This window comes from Mercurialis annua, linkage group LG3, assembly GCF_937616625.2.
Source record: "Mercurialis annua linkage group LG3, ddMerAnnu1.2, whole genome shotgun sequence".
Lineage (NCBI taxonomy): Eukaryota > Viridiplantae > Streptophyta > Magnoliopsida > Malpighiales > Euphorbiaceae > Mercurialis > Mercurialis annua.
In genome coordinates, this window is record NC_065572.1 from 2,839,761 (window position 1) to 2,858,234 (window position 18,474).

At 28.6% G+C, this 18,474-nt stretch overlaps 3 protein-coding genes across 3 annotated transcripts; 2 read left to right on the forward strand and 1 right to left on the reverse strand.

Annotated features, from left to right (window-relative positions):
* The first annotated feature begins 2,228 nt into the window (after window positions 1-2,228).
* LOC126671413 (histidine-containing phosphotransfer protein 1-like) lies at window positions 2,229-3,938 on the forward strand. The gene is made up of 6 exons (XM_050365182.2): window positions 2,229-2,411; window positions 2,518-2,648; window positions 2,764-2,832; window positions 3,062-3,133; window positions 3,247-3,319; window positions 3,721-3,938. The coding sequence occupies exons 1-6, from the start codon at window positions 2,352-2,354 to the stop codon at window positions 3,769-3,771; spliced, it is 456 nt and encodes a 151-aa protein (XP_050221139.1). The 5' UTR covers window positions 2,229-2,351; the 3' UTR covers window positions 3,772-3,938.
* A 3,735-nt stretch (window positions 3,939-7,673) lies between these two features.
* On the forward strand, window positions 7,674-9,572 carry LOC126674540 (intracellular protein transport protein USO1). The gene has a single exon (XM_050369001.2). It carries the CDS (start codon window positions 7,818-7,820, stop codon window positions 9,345-9,347), a length of 1,530 nt encoding a protein of 509 aa, XP_050224958.1. The 5' UTR covers window positions 7,674-7,817; the 3' UTR covers window positions 9,348-9,572.
* Window positions 9,573-10,997: 1,425 nt separating this feature from the next.
* Window positions 10,998-13,513, reverse strand: LOC126673927 (gibberellin receptor GID1C). The gene is made up of 2 exons (XM_050368243.2): window positions 13,218-13,513; window positions 10,998-12,590 (listed from the first exon to the last, which is right to left on the reverse strand). The coding sequence occupies exons 1-2, from the start codon at window positions 13,254-13,256 to the stop codon at window positions 11,595-11,597; spliced, it is 1,035 nt and encodes a 344-aa protein (XP_050224200.1). The 5' UTR covers window positions 13,257-13,513; the 3' UTR covers window positions 10,998-11,594.
* Between the last annotated feature and the right edge of the window lie 4,961 nt (window positions 13,514-18,474).

The following is an 18,474-nucleotide window of genomic DNA, read 5'->3' on the forward strand; positions in this document are numbered from 1 at the left end:
AGTAATAATTGTACCTTTCATTAATTATAATAATTTTAGTTATATATTTTTTAACAGTCATTGACATGTACTTTATTCAATAATAAATTTAATTTTTAAAAATAAACTTTTTAGTTTCAAGATTAGTGTTTTTAAAATCTACATTCAATAATATCGATAACATTTGAATAATTAAATTAAGAGTATAATGAAAAGTTAATAAAAATTATCAATTTAACTACTATTTCTTAATTCAAGTATAAAGTAAATTTTTGTCTGTTTTTATGTAACGGAAATAGTTCATCAAAGATGATATGAAGAGATTGTGATTTCGGGTCTGGTTTGAGCATCATGAAATTTCGTCAAATTTTATTCTTTTAAATATAAGTTTAACCTTGATTCAGTTCTAATTTAATATCCATTCTTGAAATTCGATCCTTGCATTAAATTTATGTTGACCTATACGGAATTTTTATAAATTTATATAAATTTCATCAAATATAAAATTCAAACTCACATGTTAAATGGTCAGACATGATAATAATATAAATAGTACAAGCGTATAAGGCTGAAATAATATTTTCAAGTCTAAATTCTAAGATAAAGCCCAACAATAAATAATAGCAAGTTTAAACTTATTCTATATGTGATTTTTTTATCATAATCAAATAGATGAAAAAATTCAAATGAATTTTCCCTTTTAAGTAGTGAATAAGATTGGATCGAAACAATTTCAATTTCAAAATTGCATGACCAAATTATCAAATTAGGAAGATGTCCCGTATATAATGGTAGTCGAGACATGTGTACTTTTGTCACCATATCATTGCAAGTTGCAAACAAGATTTGAGCTTATGCATTGATGGTGACACATATTATCCAATAAAAACTTATTCATCTTATAAAAACATTTATACTATATAGTCTAGTCAAATATAAAAATAAATATTCTAATATCACATGATAAGGGTAAAGAAATTGTACAATAAGATTTTAAAAAAACACATCCTTTTCAAAATTGTCCTTTAATGAGTTATGAATTGATATATCCATAATTATTAGCCAATCAAATGACGAAAACTCAACATAAACAGCAGACACAGAGAAGGTAGCAAACAAAGAATGAAAGCAATAGAAGATGAAGTAGGTAAGATTTATAATTTTTTATTTTATTTTATTTTCAATCAATCTATCATTATATTTATAATCACACAATTATTTAATCTTTGAAGACATAGATGTTGATCCTTTTAATTAAATACATTTTTAATTACTTTGTATAATATTTAGGCCTAATCGCTAAATATTCTTTTTTTCAATTGACTTTTATATTTATTATACAATCATTTAAAAATATTAATTAGGCCTAATTTTATTTTATTTTCAATCAATCTATCATTATATTTAAGTCACACAATAATTTAATCTTTGAAGACTTAGATGTTGATCCTTTTCATTAAATAAATTTTTAAAAACTTTGTATTATATTTAGGCCTAATCGCTAAAGTTCTTTTTTCAATTGACTTTTATATTTATCGTACAATCATTAAAAAATATCAATTAGGCCTAATTTCGTCAAGTGCGATTTAATTACGGTCAACTAGACATATTTATAGAAAGATATCAAATCTTTTATTTTATTTTTGTAGGTTTTATCATTGAAAAATACTTCATGTTTTTGACTTTTTTTTAGTCAATAGTTCAAACCTTTAAAATTATTAATTTTAGATCATTTTTTAATTTTTTATTTCGATTATAGCAATTTGTGTAAATTGTAGTAGAAAAAAATAATTAAATATACCCTTCATGTTTATCATTTTTTATGGTAAAAAAATAAATTGGAATAATATGAAGAGCATGTTTAATTTTTTTTTCCAGTATAATTTGATCAAATGACTACAATTGAAACTGAAAATTAAAAAATAAATTAAAATTTAAACTTTTTATTTATGACGAAACCTAATATTTTATCATAAAAACATATCATTCAAAATTAAGTAACTTGACAAAAATAAAAGATATGGTCATTATAGTATTTACTAGTGATACCTAATCCCCTTTAGAGATCTTAGCCCCTTAAAATGGCTAAACAAATCAAAACAGGTGAGAGGGAATAATTACTGAATTAATAACAAAAAAGGTAAAAATATTTAGATGGAATCAAATTTTGGATCTTGTGTTGTTTTTTATATATTACTAAAAGATTTCAACTTGCTCATTAATAGTATATAATAAAATTCTATGTTTGAGTCACACACAAGACAAAAAAAAAGAGTGACTTCACATTTTTCCATTCTTTAAATTCAAGAAAATCTTTAGCTGCAAAAACTAATCAAGATCTAGAGAGAAAAAAAAAACTAAAAATCAAGATTATGAATATTATTCAGCTGCAAACACAATTAGTTGATTACACAGCTTCATTATTTCATGAGGTGAGTAAATTAAATTAATTAATTATATATGATTACATTTATATCTTCAAGAAATGTTTAATTTTGTGATTATGATTTTAATTTTTTGTTTTGTGGGCATGATTAGGGGTTTTTGGATGATCAATTTACTCAACTTCAACAGCTTCAAGATGAGAGTAACCCAGATTTTGTTGTTGAAGTTGTTTCTATGTTCTTTGAAGATTCTGAAAGGCTTATTAATGAACTAACCAAGGCTCTGTGAGTATATATATATTTTATTATATAGTATTATGCATATATTAATCTCATATAAATTTAACATATAGTTTTTATTTTTAGCATTAATGTAGTTGGTTTGTTGATGTTCCAACAGAGAGCAGAAAAGTGTGGATTTTAAAAGAATTGATGCTCATGTTCATCAGTTAAAAGGAAGCAGCTCTAGGTAATAATCTTTCGTAGTGCTGTGCTAAAACCGAACCAAATCAAAAAACTAAATTGGACCGAAAAAATCGGTTTTGTTTGGTTTGACAATATAAAAAGTTTTACTTTCCCAGTTCGGTTTAATTTTTAACAAAATTGTTTTCAGTTGATTTTTTCGATTCATTTCAGTTTGATTTGATTCGAACCAAAAGCATGCTCTTAATTAATTTTGGGTTGCCTTGAAATAACAGTATAGGAGCTCAGAGAGTTCAGAAAATGTGCATTATGTGCAGAAACTACTGTGATGAGCAAAATGCTGAAGGGTAATATATGTAAATGTATATGCTTCATAATTTATATGAAATAAAATTTGCTTTAGACATTTATATAATTATGAATGATTTTACAAGTTCTGATGAATATAATTTTTTTGCAGGTGCCTAAAATGTGTGCAGCAAGTGAAACATGAGTATTTCCTAATAAAAACCAAGCTTCAAACACTGTTCAAGGCAAGTAGGAATAAATAATTGGATTAATCGCAAAACAAAAATCACGAATTTTAGTACTATGTTTTATAATTTTCACAAAAAATTCACTTTTAGCAATTAAAAGTATAAATTATCATATTTTTTTTTAATTTGAAACACCATAGAGTTTTTTTTAAACAAAAAAATACCAATGTGAACGTTGTTTCAGTGTTCACATTAGTATTTTACAATATTTTGGCGTTCATATTAGTATTTTTTTTAACCTTAAAATGCTCATTATTTGGTGTTTTGATCTTAAAAAAATGATAGACCGTATTTTAAATTTCAAAAATCATACGTTCATATTAATATTATAAAACATGCTAAATTGAATTACCATTCATTATGTGACCTTAAATTGAATTAATTGTACGGAATTGCAGTTGGAGCAACAGGTCCTGGCTGCTGGAGGATCAATCCCTTTTCCTTTGTAAAATCATCATTTTTATGAGTACTTAAGCTAAAAAAGGGTTCATTTGAATTTTTTTATAGCCTAAGTTTGTATGATATTCAGTGTAGAATTATGAGCAATTATTAATTAAGGATATGTGAACCATATAAACCAACTTTTTTTATTGCATTTTCTTCATTAGTTTTTAAATTTTTATGTGGTTTGGTGCTTCAAGAATTGCATACTAGTCATGCCAATAGTAACAATACTTGATATTGTTGGACTGCCATGCGAATTAAGAAATCGATCAGTGTCGAATTGTATAACTCGTTTAAAAAATCGATCAGTGTCGAATTGTATAACTCGTCTATATGAAAATGGATGAGTCAAAAAGGTATAGCACGATACTCATTATCCCCGCATTCTTTTATCATATATTGAAAAGACAGAACTCATTGTTCACTTTACAAATATTGAAATTTATGCTCAATAAAGTAATAATCGCCTTCCCATAGGCCTATAAATAAAAACACTAATATCATCTAAAAAATAATTGATTTCTATGTAAATACGAGACTAATTCACTATTCATCTTTAATCTTACATAGAATCTTCTTAATTTAAGTATCGGAATGACTTTTATATATATACCAAGGTCATGTACCTCTTCTGAGTTTGAAGTATATATTCTTTTTTAGTTTTAAACGAAAATACTAAAATTGTTTGAAAATGAAATTAAAATTATTCTCACTACTAGAAAATAGCAAATTACCGACAGAAAAGTCTTGATTTAGCAACGGATTTTTAATGTTGTTTTCCAGTTGTGTCTTTCCTTTAAACAAATAAAAAAAATTCAAATCTTTAATGAAGTGATGAAGTTTGAGCAAAGAATTTAATTGGGGTGATTTTAGCTAAGGAAGGTCATCATCAACCAAAAACATATATTACCATTAGCAAATAAAAAATACGCAGCCACCGACCATTAAAAACTACTTGTATATTACAAAGAAAAAAATATTTTTTAAAAAATAAGGATAAGTATCATACAGAGTAACCCACCACGTTGCATGACTAATAGATCTGTTTAATTATGTTACGGAATAATCTTATTTTAATCAATATTCCATAATCTTTATTACATTCAATGAATTCATTCAATTAGTTTTATAAATTAACAAGGTCAACTGCTTTCATATGATGTGGCATGTCTCTTGGTCTGTGGTTACGTGCAACCAAAACCAAATTATATTTTGTATAAACTGAGCATTTTTATCTTTTAAAAAAGAGCTAAATTACATTTTGAATATTTTATTTAGGAGTTGGTTCATTTTAAAAATATAAATTTTGAGTAAATCAAAGTACGTGGTAGCATGATTGCTTCTTCTTTTCACACGCTACTCAAAAGTATAGAATATATGAAAATTTCAGATTCGATTCATCTATGGTGTTAATTTTAAACAAATTTATAATCATTAAATGAGATTTTGCGTATATTTTACTATCATTTTGAGATGTTTTACCATATGAAACTCGGTTAAACTAATATTAGCATCTCGTTTTTTTATGCCAAAAAATAAAATATATTAAGATATTCATCAAATTACATCGTAGATCAACTCTTCCAAAAAATTGAATACACATACAAAATACTAATAGTTGACAATTGTTGTAAGAAATTTCAATGATGTGATAATATTTTTTTCTGTCTTATTTTAAAAATTCCACTAAAATGCCATGCCACACAAGTTGTCTAATTTTTTAAAAAAACTCTTATTTGTCTTTAATAAAATTATACAATAAATAAAAATAACACTTTTAAATTGGAACATCTCAAAATAAAAAATGAAAAATGAAACTTCTAAAATAGAAAAGAGGAGATATAAATGGTAAAACAATGACAAAATTATAGTAAATGAAATTATCAACTTTATAAGAACGTGATAAAATCATAAATTTATTTACGATTAATTTATAATATATTATTCTTATATCTATACTATATATAAAAGCACGGATGGGGGAGGGACAAGCAAATTTACCAAATAATTCTTTTTAATTTATTACTAAATAAAGATTTTATAGTCATTAACTAATTAGTTATTTAATTAATCACTAAATATATATTATAATTAAAGTCCTCATTAGGATAGATAGCTAAATTATCTCCTATTTAGTTTTTGAGACAGATTAATATTGCTAATTTAGTGTAGAAAAAATAGCTAAATTGTCTCTAAATTAGTAGAAATAACTACTTTTTAGTTTGATTGAAGTTGAACTACAAAATCAAAATTTGATCAATATATTATTATTTAAATTTCTATCCTATTACAATTATAAATATAATTAAATTAATTATTTAATTATGGTTATTATGAAACTAAAATATTTCCTAATATAATTAAATTATATATTAATCATTATTAAATAATTCACAGTTAACAACACATTCATATTATTTATTCTTAGAGTATATTTATTAATTAAAATATAATTTCTTGATAATAGAAAATGAATAATTGTTTATATTATATTGACGAGTCACGTTACGAGCCACGTGCGTAGTACGTAAAGCGAGACTAGTATATATAAGAATGGGTATTTTGTTCAAACTGAACCGAACCGAGTTTAAATTTTCATATTTTTAAATCAAACCGAATCAAGATTTTGAAATGTAAAAAAATGACAACTAAAAGAAGAGTAAGAAAAGTGACTTAATCTGCCATAAACGGTGTGTAGAGATTTGGCAGATTGAGTTTCCAGTTAAGCAGATTCTACCATATCAGGAATTATAATTTAATAAGACTGATAAGTGAACAAATTGACTAATTCAAACGTAGTAAATGTCTCTGGTCATTTTTTATTCTTAAAACAAGCTAATGCGTGCATGTACCATTATTTCATACAAATTTTTACAGGCAATTATAAGTGAGTTTTAAGAAATGCTAATATCTCTCTGTAAGATTATGAACCAGATATGAAACAATACAAATTTAAAAATGAACCGAATATGAACATATTACTCAAATCTCAAACAAATATAAACTAAATATGAACACCTTGTTCATATAACGAGCTAAACATGAACATCTAAAAATTTAACTTGACTCGATTTATTTACAAATGATCGGTCAAAACTCTGGTTAGACTGATAGTTTCTTAAGTAAAGTTATATAATATTAATAAAATTCTTTCGAATAAAAAGTCAAAGTGTCCCCTGAATTTGTAACAACGATCTCGTACTAAACGAAACTACTTTCACTTCCCATACGGTTCCTTTGAGAAGGGTGTGATGCCATCACCTATCAGGCTCGACGAGCAGTCCACTGTCCACGGAGCTGCATGGGATTATAATTTGTACTTTTTTGAGAAACTAACCGCAAAACTCTTTATGTTGGATCCGATTACCGGATAATTTATATTTTTTGTGCAAAAAATAAATTTAGGATAATTTTATCGCAACAATTAGAGTATTTTCTAATTTCTTTTTCGCATCTGTCGCCTCTGATTTGTATTTTACACGTTTTAAAAATATAATTTTGGAATAATTTGAACCAAAAATGAAAATGTTTGAAATTAATTGCTCAAAAAAATATAAATGGAATTTAATGACTCCGTATTATAAGTTTATTTGCCCGTTTTGTTTGAATTCTATCGGTCTATACTTTATTAAATTTTGACACAAAACACAAATGTAAGGACTGTGACGAAAGAGACGAAAATTAACTGATTGTCAATCGAAATTATCCAAAATATTTCATTTTTTTATCTTAATATATTTCATTTTTTTATCTTAATATATTTCATTTTTATGCTATTTTTATGATAAGGTGATAATTAATTGGATATCAAAATGGCCATATATGCATGTTGTGTGAGTCACTACTGTAACACAATACCTCATCCATTTAGATTCCCAAAGAAAGCCCTAAAACTTTGGGCCCATAAATTTAAATTTCCAAAGAAACCTTTCACTTCCCCCCATTTCCTCTCACTGTTTATCTACCAATCTCATTTCCCCACCACACAAACCCTACCAAAACCCTAACCCTAAAAACTCTGTAGTCTCCGACCACCACCGCAACCACCGATATGGCCAAAAAGAAACCGACCCATCAAACTCGCGACTCCAAAAAACAAAGCCCACCAGACCATTCCGCCATGGAAGATCTCGAAGAACAGCTTCAAAACTTGAGAACTTTGAACGACATGCTGCTTAAAGATACCATTGAACACAGACAGAAAATTGATTCTTTGACACGCGCTCAAGAAGTGTTGGATAGTCAGTTGGTTGTGATGGGTACTGAGAAGATGGATCTTGAAAATAAGCTGAGTGTCGATAGTGAAGAGAGACTGAGATTGGAGATAGAGAAGGGTTTGTTCGGGGTTTTTGTCCAGACCCAGATGGTTAATGTGGGTATTATTGTTGAGAAGAAAGAACATGAAATTGAGTTCTTGAAAAATAAGGTTAATGAATTGATTTTCACTGTTGAAAGCGAGCGAAAGAAATTGAGTTTGGCGGCTAGAGAGAGGGATGTGTTACGTGATGATGTCGACAAGTGGAAGAAGGTGACGAATGAGTTGATGCAGGTTAGGTCTGATTTGGAGGATCGGGAGATGGTTTTTAAGGAGGAAATCAAGAAATTGGAGGCGCGTTGTAGTTTCTTGGTGAAGCAAAATCAGGAGATTGAGATGCAATGTAATGTAGCTAAGATGGAAAAGAATGAGATTGAAAGGGAGAGAGATGATCAAAAGGTTGTGATCAGTGACTTGGAGAGACGTGTGTCTTTCTCGGATGGGGTCATAGGGAGTCTGCGTGAGGAAGCGGATGTTTCGAGCGAAAAATTCTTGGAGTTGGAGATGAGCTATGGTGCGGAACAAGCGAAGGGGAAGGTGCTGTCAATGCAGATTGATGATTTGGTGAAACAGAAGAATGATATGAAGAAAATTATGGGGAAGTTAATGCTGCAAACAGAGTCTAGTGATGGACTTATTGAGAGTTTGAATCGTGAAATGAAGGATAAAATTGGTTTGATTGAGAAGTTGTTTAGCGAGAAGAAAGAGATTGAGGATGTGAAAGATGTGAAAGAGAGTGAGATTGTCAATTTGCAGAAGGATTTGGGTGGATTAAAGGATGATGTGGCTGCAATGAAAGAGTCGATCAAAGATCAAGAAGACAAGAACAAGCAATTGGCAACAGAAGCTCGTCGTTATAAAGATGAATTCGAGAAAGCGTGTCTTGAGAGTGATAATGTTCAAAGGAGTTTGGATGAGGAACAGAGGAATGTCACTAGCTTGAGAATTAGAGTTTTGGAAATGGAGAAGAGGATCGAAGAGACCGGCAAAGAGGTTGCAAAGATGAAAAACAAGCCTGAAAATCTGTTGGAGTTGAAGGAAGAAAAATTTGATGGAGAAATTGAACCATATGCAGCAGAATTGGAAGGAATTAAGAATGCATTTAGAAACAAGGAGAGTTTAGTAGAGGAGATGAAACAACAAATGAACATTCTACAGAATTCTGAGGCAGAGGCGCGTAAGAGGACAGGCTTATGGACTATAGTTTCTTCAGCAACAACATTTTTGGCTGCAGCCTCTCTTGCCTATGCTGCTAAAATTCGTTAAGAGCCGTTGTTTTTTGGTGACATTGTGCTTCTGGTTAGAGTTGCTTTTGGCTATTGATTAAGTATTGCTTAATCTTGTTGAGGTTAACACTCTCATTTTGGATACTCTTAGGAAACTTTGGCTTTAGATAATAATGTTTTTCACTTGAAATTGTCACATCTGATGTAGCTTTTAACTGCTTTTTGACTGTGTTTAGAATGAATCTATATACTCATGTTTTCCGTCTTTTGTGCTTTTGCTCGACTCCTCGATATTTACTGTATTAGCTGCAGCATGTGTTGCACGGAAACTTGTCGAGTCTTACATTTTGACATGTCAGCGTTTTTTTCGCTTCTATGCAACATAGGCTGCAGCATGTAATGACCATGTATATGGGCAAATCCTACTGATTAGCTGAATTTGTTTGGATGTTATTGAACTTCTGGTTAGGCCCAGTGATGAGTGTTGGTTATTTCAGGGAAGATAATGTTGGCATTTTCTTATTGCTATTGTGTTTATGGTTCTGCCATTATTCTTATGTGAGACCAATCATGATAACTTTGTTGATAACTAAAATTATTTAAAGCATTCAGGATATGGCTTCTGCTTGTCAGACCTTTGAGTTTGAACAATTCTTTTTACTTGGGACTGAAGCAATATGATTTTCTCTTAAAAATAGACTTGTATGAAGTTATTCTGTTTAGGGTTATTTGTAGAAAATAAAAAATCATTTTTATATTTAAAGCAATTTAAGCATGCCCTTTTAAGAGTGACGTAATAAAATCAAACTTCAATTTCTTTTGATATTTTTGATCCAAAAACATTATAGTGTGTTGTTTTAGCCGTTAAAATTTGCTGAAACCGGCATCGTTTGGTGAAGGAAAAATAGTGTTTGGCTACATACTGCTAAGCATATAATGTGAAGGTGTCTACTTTTTAAAATGTTAGTAAGATCGATGAGGATATTAAATGCAAATAAGCCTTCTGTTTAAGTAGAGAAACTAGTCATTGCATTAATTATTAATTAATTAAACAGTTTGATATAAAATTCTTATAACACCCATTTTGTTTAGACTTTTATAGTACTAATATAAAAAAAGTTAACAAGTAGTCTACTTACCACTTTTGGTCTCATTAAAGAAATAAATAAAAGAGTTGATGTCTTCATCAAGAACTTAGCTGTTCTTTTTGCAATTATGCAAAATATTCCTCTTATCACATTTGATAGCAAATCCTAACAGCTTCAAATGATTATTAAATACTAGTATGTGGTTTTCAATATGGTCCCATTCATTGTTCTTGAACACATACAAATTCCAACCACCATTAAATTGGTGAGGTGTCTCACTTTCATTTTTCAAAAGTTTCCAAAAAATTTGTAGTATTTGAATTTTTACAAGAATAGATAATAGAGTTTCAAAAGTGTTTCTAAAAACGAAAACAAAACTCCGAAATATAGAATTCGGGTTTCGTTCGACATGACTCTTTACCTTGGAAAAGAGTTCCAAGACCAAGAATGTAAAAAAGATACCAATATACAGATTGATGGAGATATCAACACACCAAGAACAATCTGTAAAAATATTTTAGGTATGACCAAATATTTACATTTGCTGGTAGAACTAAGCTAGAACAACTCAGACAAAAATGAAAACATTATAGAAAAAGGCAAAATTGAACAACATGTGGAATATAAGCAAAAACACCTTTACACATACTAAAAGCATATGTATAAACATCAAAAGGATCATAGTACCATGGAATTTTTTGCTTTGGCATCCATGTTCTAAAATTAGCTATATAACATTAGCAAGGCATCAACCTAATTAAGCAGCCACCAAATGCAACCCTGCACCGTCTGTCTTCCTTTACGTAATCGTCGGAAGCCGAAAGTGGTAATCTTAAATTTAGCGGGTCTGCTAAACGTAGTTAAGCAGCGTTGTGCTGCGAACTTCATCAAACTTAGTTAAACAGCTTCCTGCTGCTTTAAAACTTAATCAAACTACATTAAAGCCCGGACATTGGGCGTATAACAGATCACATACCAGCTCCAAGCCAGCTAGACGCTGAACACCTTCTGCACCCGATAACAAAGCCTAGTTGTGATGAACCAGACACGAGAGTAGCAGAACCGACAACACATAATTCAACGAAAAACTAATTAGTAATACTAGACAATCATATAAACAAAAACCACCCTTAATTATCCCTAAGCAGAATGTCAAACTTCTGTCACGTATAGCTGCCGATTGGTGAAGTTAAGTAATATTAACAGTTAGAGCAGACAAATTTACTTATCTCATCCATGACCGTATGAAAATGAATATTATTCGGCAATAAGTAGAAGCCGATTGTTGCTTGGTCGAGATACAAAAGTTTCACAACTTGGCCAGCTTTCTTGAGCCCTTCCACATATGCCAACTGCCAGTCCTGAATAAGATCCAAACTAGCCACCACGACAAGGCTCTTTGGAAATTTAATTCCATCGAGACTTTTACCTTTTGGACCAAAAGGATTACATGCCGGATGATCCCTATCTGCCTCCTCAGGGAGAAAAGCTTTCCAATACCAGTCCCGATCTTGAACAGTGACAAAATATTTCGCATCTAATCGACTCTCTGATTCTGTTCTCTCCTGCCCGCCAAACATCGGGTTGAGCAGTATGTTTCCCAACACATCAATCCCAGATTCTATTGCCCTTAAAGCAACATGATGTACAATGTTACCACCGGAGCTATCCCCTGCCAGGTATATATGAACTTTGGAATCCTTTTTACTCTCAAGCCAAGTTCTTGACTTAACCCAGTTAAGAGCCGTCCATCCATCATCATAAGCAGCTGGATATCGATTTTCAGGTGCACGCCTATAATTCACAGAGACCACCACAGCCTTACAAAGACCCACCAGTCGGCGACATAACATGTCATATATAGCACTATTTGCAGAGGAGTGTGCAAAACTTCCACCATGGAAGAATATAATGACAGGGACAATATCACCAGTCACAGGCTTCTCAAGTTCAGCAAGATTTGCTTGCAATTGCTCAGCTTCCGCTGGCCGATAAATCCGACTGAGGAGACTAGTTCCACGGTCAATGACAACATCAAATGAGAACACCCCATCAACCGGGTTCGCATTGGGGGGAACTTTCCGGTCAAGGAACTCTGCCAAGTGACGATTGAAAGTTCCATCAGGACGACGAAGAAGATTGTAAGCCAACTTAAAATTGGAGATAAGCACCCACGTATTCAGCGGAACAACCATCTATCCATGAAAGAAACAACCAATTCTCAAATTTTAACCATATGAAAACTAATCAATACTAGCATTTCAGACGAAACTTATGCTTGCAAATTACATAAGCATATACACAAATATAACAAGATGAACATACAAACAACAAGAACCCACAAATGAACAAACAAACAGTTTTATTAACACAAAGTCAACAACAACATCTCCAGTGAAAATATAATTAGTCATAATCAAATCATACTGTTTAAGTCAAAATTATCCTAAACAAACTACAAATAAGGCAAGTTCAACCATTTAACAACTAAATCAACCCATCAAAAATGGAAACTAAACAACCAAATCAATAAAATCCTACATCAGGATCTCCTCTTACAATCAAAAGCTCCACTCCAAAAGAACAAGAACCCAAAAAGCAATCAAAAAAGTTCAACTCTTTAACTTAACCAAAAACAGAAAATCCAAAATCCCACTCACAAGTCACAACTAGCTCAAACCTAAAAAAGATTAATTAAACTAAACTAAACAAAACAAAACCAATCAGCATATCAAATCCAAACTTTTCAGACAAAATCTATGATCACCAAACAACTTGGAATCAAAACAAAAACAGAAAACATCAAGACAAGAGCAAAGTACCTTGCTTTCATTAAGGTTAACTTCATTACTCCCAGCCATGAGCCTTAAAAAAACAAAAAACAAGAGCTGAAAAAAATAAAAATAGATCCTTTAAAAAGAGAGATACCCAGTTCAAAAATTAGCAAAAAAACACAATCTTTTTATCATTTCGTAACTAAAGATCACTGTTTTTTGACTCTGACCATAAATTACAACTAATGGGTAATCTTTAAACTTTTAAAATAACTAATCTTTTTTGGTTTTTTGAACAGAACTAAGAGAAAATAAAATCTCACAGTAATGAGGGGTAGAAATGGAGAGAGTGGACGCAGGATAAGAAAAGGGAGCGCAAGATAAAAAATAGTGTGGGGGAATGCTAGAGTGCGCTTGAGATTTGATAGGAGGCGAGAGAGACGACAAAGTGATCGGCCGAAAGATAACTGTGAAGTGGGACCCAGTGATGTAAAATTATTTAGTTTCTGAAATATTCTTTTTTTATTTTTTAGTAGTAATAATGACGTAATAAATAGTGGGAAAATTTATTAAAAGTAAAAAATAAAATGTGAATAAAAAGTTCCGTACCTCCAAAAGACGTTAAGACAAACGGGGTCCGTGTGGACGCTTTTTGCTGAGTCTTTCACTTCAATTTCTCTTTACATTTTAGAAACTTTGAATAAAAAAATCAAATAATTTATATTTCATAGGTTTTTAAAAATATATATTTATCTCTTTATTGATGAGGAAAAGTTAAAGTTACAATCTTTTCTAATTTAATCTTTCGGTTTTAGATCTGGTTTCTTTTACATTATGTGTATTTGGGTGGCCATTTTGGTGGCTAAAAAGCCCTTGTCGATGACTGCTTTGCAGTACTCATCATTTCATTTTAGATTGGCTTACTCATCATTGTTGAGTAGTCTTTCTTCCTTGTATATATTCACCATTCTCTCAACAATTTTAGCATATGACAAAAAAAAAAAGAATAAAAAAATCAAATACTAGTTTATATTTCATATTTAAAAAAACTAATAATTTTAGTAATTAATACTACAATTTTAGAAATTCAAGTTTGATCCATGTCGGATGATAGATATTATATTATTTAATAACTGATAATATTTAAATATTGATTATAAAAAAGTAAATTAATTTATTATTCACTAATTATTTATATATATCGCAATTGAAATGTTGTTCACGCTCATTTAACTAGATGCAAAAAATAAAATATTTTTTATTTAATAAGAAGTAAAGTGTAAATAAATGAACAATTTTCTAATGATTCTAAAGTATATTTGTTGACTAATTTTTAATATGATATCAATATTTAGTCTATAAAATTAGGGGTGGGCAAAAAACCCGGTCAAACCGATTAACCGAACCGAAACCGGAAACTCGAACCGAAAAATATGGTTAACCAGTCCAACGGTTTAGGTTTAGGTTTTGATTTTTAGTTTTCATGGTTAATGGTTTAGGTTTAGGTTTTGGATTTCTAAAAACCGTGGTTAATCGGTTAACCGGTTTATATATATATTCATATATTTTTAATAATTAATAAGATATATTTTATGATCTGTAAAATAATATGAATTTTATAATATACACAATAAAATTTAATTAAAAATATATTGACATATATTTTATTTAGGAATATTTATAATTTTAGGAGAATTTATATATGAAAATATTTTAAAAGAAATTTGTTTTCCTTATTAAAATATTTACTTAACAGAAATAGGAATATTTAAGTATATAAATAGTAGAAAGTGGACGTGAACAACACCACAAACAATTCAAAAAATACAAACCTAGCTTTAATATTACTCATAAATTATTTATAAATAATAATAATTTAAATATTTGCATTGATTTAACTATTCATAAGATAGTTTAGATTTATATTTGTAATATAATTTGAATTTCTATAGTTTTTTTTGTTTGCTAAAAAAACAAATAGAATTAAAATTTTATCTTTTTGACTTTAATTTTTCTAATGGTTATATGGTTAAAAACCGTAAAACCGAAAAACCGAACCGTTTTTTATGGTTAACCGATTTACCGGTTAACCGTTTAAAATTTTAGGTTTAGGTTTTTAATTTTAAAAACCGTATTACAATGGACCGGTTTACAAATTGCCCTCATGGACCGGTTAACCGGTCCATGCCCACCCCTATATAAAATTAAACTGCTTGAAATATATAAATTGTATGTATTTTTTTATAAATTTAATTGTTTAATAATTTTAATAATTAGTAATTTTTATATTTTTATATCTTTATAGATATTAATTATTAAGAAACTATTAAAGTTTTTTTTTTGTCAAAGAGAAACTATTAAAGTTAGTAATTTATAAACTTTTTGTATATTGAAAATATATCATGGATGGGGAATAAGTTTAGTTTGACCAAATAATGAATGATTGCTGATAAAATATGATTACTGTTAAACCCAAGATTCATTTTTTATTGTATGTCAATAAGTTTTCCAGCATGTTCTAATGCAAACTACTATTAATAGTCCACTTTTTTTTTCTGTTGGATTAAATGCAATACCCGAAATTTAACCTAATTTGTAATCACAGTATAAATTTTAAAATTTGACAATATTAATAATCAACTTTACACTTTTGGCAAATTGATACATCAAACTCAAAAAATACTAACGTGGACATTGTATTTTTAATCATAAATAGTCATTTACATTTTTTATAAATCGTAATTTAGAGTATTATATTTTCATATTATTCTGATTTAAAATTTATTATTTATTAATATTAATCTAAAAAATAAATTAATCATAATATTTAATAAGGATATATTAGAAAAAATGAAGATAAAGTTTTGAAAAGTTAGAGCATTTTTTAATTTCGCTAAATATTTTATTTTTACTCTATACTAGATGGCGCAAAATTCCTTAAAAAATTAAATGCACCCAAAATTTATAATACTCCGTTTCGCTAACTCTTTCATTGTATTTTTTTTTGAACAATTCACCGTTTTGTTGTTACCAAATATCTTTTTCTATTAATATTAATATTATCATTTTTCAAATTAAAAATATTATTCAGCTTTTTAAAAACTTATATATGTAAATACTACAGATTTCAAGTTTACATTTCATTCCCTACCACATAAACATTTTTTATTTTTCTAATTTTCTTTTTACAAATGTACTAGTATATCACTCCCTCCGTCGCATAAAGATGTCCCACTTTTTTATTTTGGCGTTTCAAGTTATAGGCTACATTCTATTTTTCATTAATAATTTTAAAATTAAATATCTTAGTTATCCCTAATAAATGTACATTATTATCTTCAACTTAATTAATTATTCCATGTTTCAATATGATATAAATGTCAATTTTTAATATCAATGCAAAATACACCAGTATAAAAGTTAATCATCAATATATTATTTATTTATTAAAAAATTATTGAAGGCTAAAAAAATACACAAATAAACTAATTTTAACTAATTTAATTATTATTTTTAATTTCCATATCTATCCAAACGACCTATCTTTATGGGACGGAGGGAGTAGAAAAAACCAAAATATCATTCAACATTGGCGAGAGACATTCAACAAACGGTCAACACATGGTATATTCATTGTCGACAATAACTGTTTAATATATTAACTATAATGTATGAGTGGTTTGTTAATGTTTTGTTTGGTGTATTTTAATTATTTCCTTTGTAATTTTTTCTTTTTTTATTTATTTTCTAACTATTATCAGAGGCGGACTTAAGGAGGGCGTATTGTGAGCAATCGACGACCTTATAATTTTGATTCTTTTTTTAAAACAAATATATAAAATTGAAATATTAAAATTTTACCATCTTAAAATTCACAATATGCTGACATTAAAATTTTATTTCGTCAATTTGTCTCACCTTATAACTTTCAATGTAGTTTTGTCACCCTTTTAAAATATTTATGAGTCCGCCACTAAATGTTACGTCGGGGTGTTTTTTGAATATTTATTAAATGTATCTTTTAAGTGTTTTTGTTGTGTTTTCCGGTGTATTTTCAGCAAATTAATACAAAAACTTAAACGATAAATAAACTAGAAATAAACTGGTTTAATTTTTTTTACTTGTGTTTATATATATGTATTTTGGATAACTTCTAGGATATCCTAAAAATAGAAAAAAAATAGAATTTTATTGTATGAATTGTGTTTTCTTAAATTGTATGATGATATGAAAGTGGACAACTTTATTAGAACAAATGGAATATATATACTATTAAAAAATCAGGTACAAATTACTAAATTAACTTAATTCAATGATAAAAAATACTATTATTTAAATTTAGAAATTTTAAATTCTTTCAAATTATCAGTGATTTTGCTTTCATTTACTTTTTTTTTTGATAATTGGGAAGGGGGGAGTGCTTGTGAGAGGAATTGAACACACGACCTTGACACTTTGTGTCTAGCGCTTATCAGTGATTTTGCTTTCATTTACTATTATACTTAACAAACATTTTTTAATTGATCTAACATTCGTTAAAACAACTACAATTTAAAATTTATTTTGTTGTTTTTATAAAATTGATCATAAGGTTATACTAAATTTTTTAAAAAAGCTCCAATCAACTAATTTCTAAATTTTAAATGAGTACAATTACAAAATCTGCTGACCGTATTGATGAGAATAAAATAATAACGCATTCATTACGCTATCTTCATTTATCAATTTACATTCAAACAAACATATCAAATTACACAAGTACCAACAAAAAAATTTAATCGGGGCCAAATTTGAAATTGGATGCAAACTGAATGCAGTGCTCTTTTTAATACGCATTTTAACAAAGATCAGTTCTTTGGAGTATGTGAGTTAAAATTCGAAGTGTCTCCGCATTAATACGACGGTATAATCAATTTTAAAATATTTTCCAAATTTGTAAAAGTTCGAATTAATAATTTGTGTTCTCATTTTGCACTTTATTTTCACAAGAAGCTATGCTCCACACAATTCAATATATTCAAGGATTAAATGTAAATAAAATTATGAATTTTAACGCAGCTAGAATAAAAATGCAAACTTTAATTTTTTAATATCTGACATAAATTATTAATTATTGCAATTTGAATTAATAAATACTTTTCAAGGTAAAAAAGTGGATGCTAATATTATTTTTATATTTCTCGTGTTGATATTTTTCTCAAAATATTACTCGGTATTTTTACTTATAGATCAATTAATAATTCATATCTCATATTGTCAATATTTAATTTTGTCATTGTAATTGTTATAGAAGTATTATTTATTT

What these genes read in the sequence shown, in the direction of transcription:
- LOC126674540 (XM_050369001.2), top strand. Translation starts at nt 7,818, where the DNA reads ATGGCCAAAAAGAAACCGACCCATCAAACTCGCGACTCCAAAAAACAA.
- LOC126671413 (XM_050365182.2), top strand. Translation starts at nt 2,352, where the DNA reads ATGAATATTATTCAGCTGCAAACACAATTAGTTGATTACACAGCTTCA. An exon ending in AATGAACTAACCAAGGCTCT is followed by an intron (nt 2,649 to 2,763) that starts GTGAGTATATAT and finishes ATGTTCCAACAG; the next exon opens with AGAGCAGAAAAGTGTGGATT. An exon ending in TTAAAAGGAAGCAGCTCTAG is followed by an intron (nt 2,833 to 3,061) that starts GTAATAATCTTT and finishes TTGAAATAACAG; the next exon opens with TATAGGAGCTCAGAGAGTTC.
- LOC126673927 (XM_050368243.2), bottom strand. Translation starts at nt 13,256, where the DNA reads ATGGCTGGGAGTAATGAAGTTAACCTTAATGAAAGCAAG. An exon ending in TTAACCTTAATGAAAGCAAG is followed by an intron (nt 12,591 to 13,217) that starts GTACTTTGCTCT and finishes TTTCATGGATAG; the next exon opens with ATGGTTGTTCCGCTGAATAC.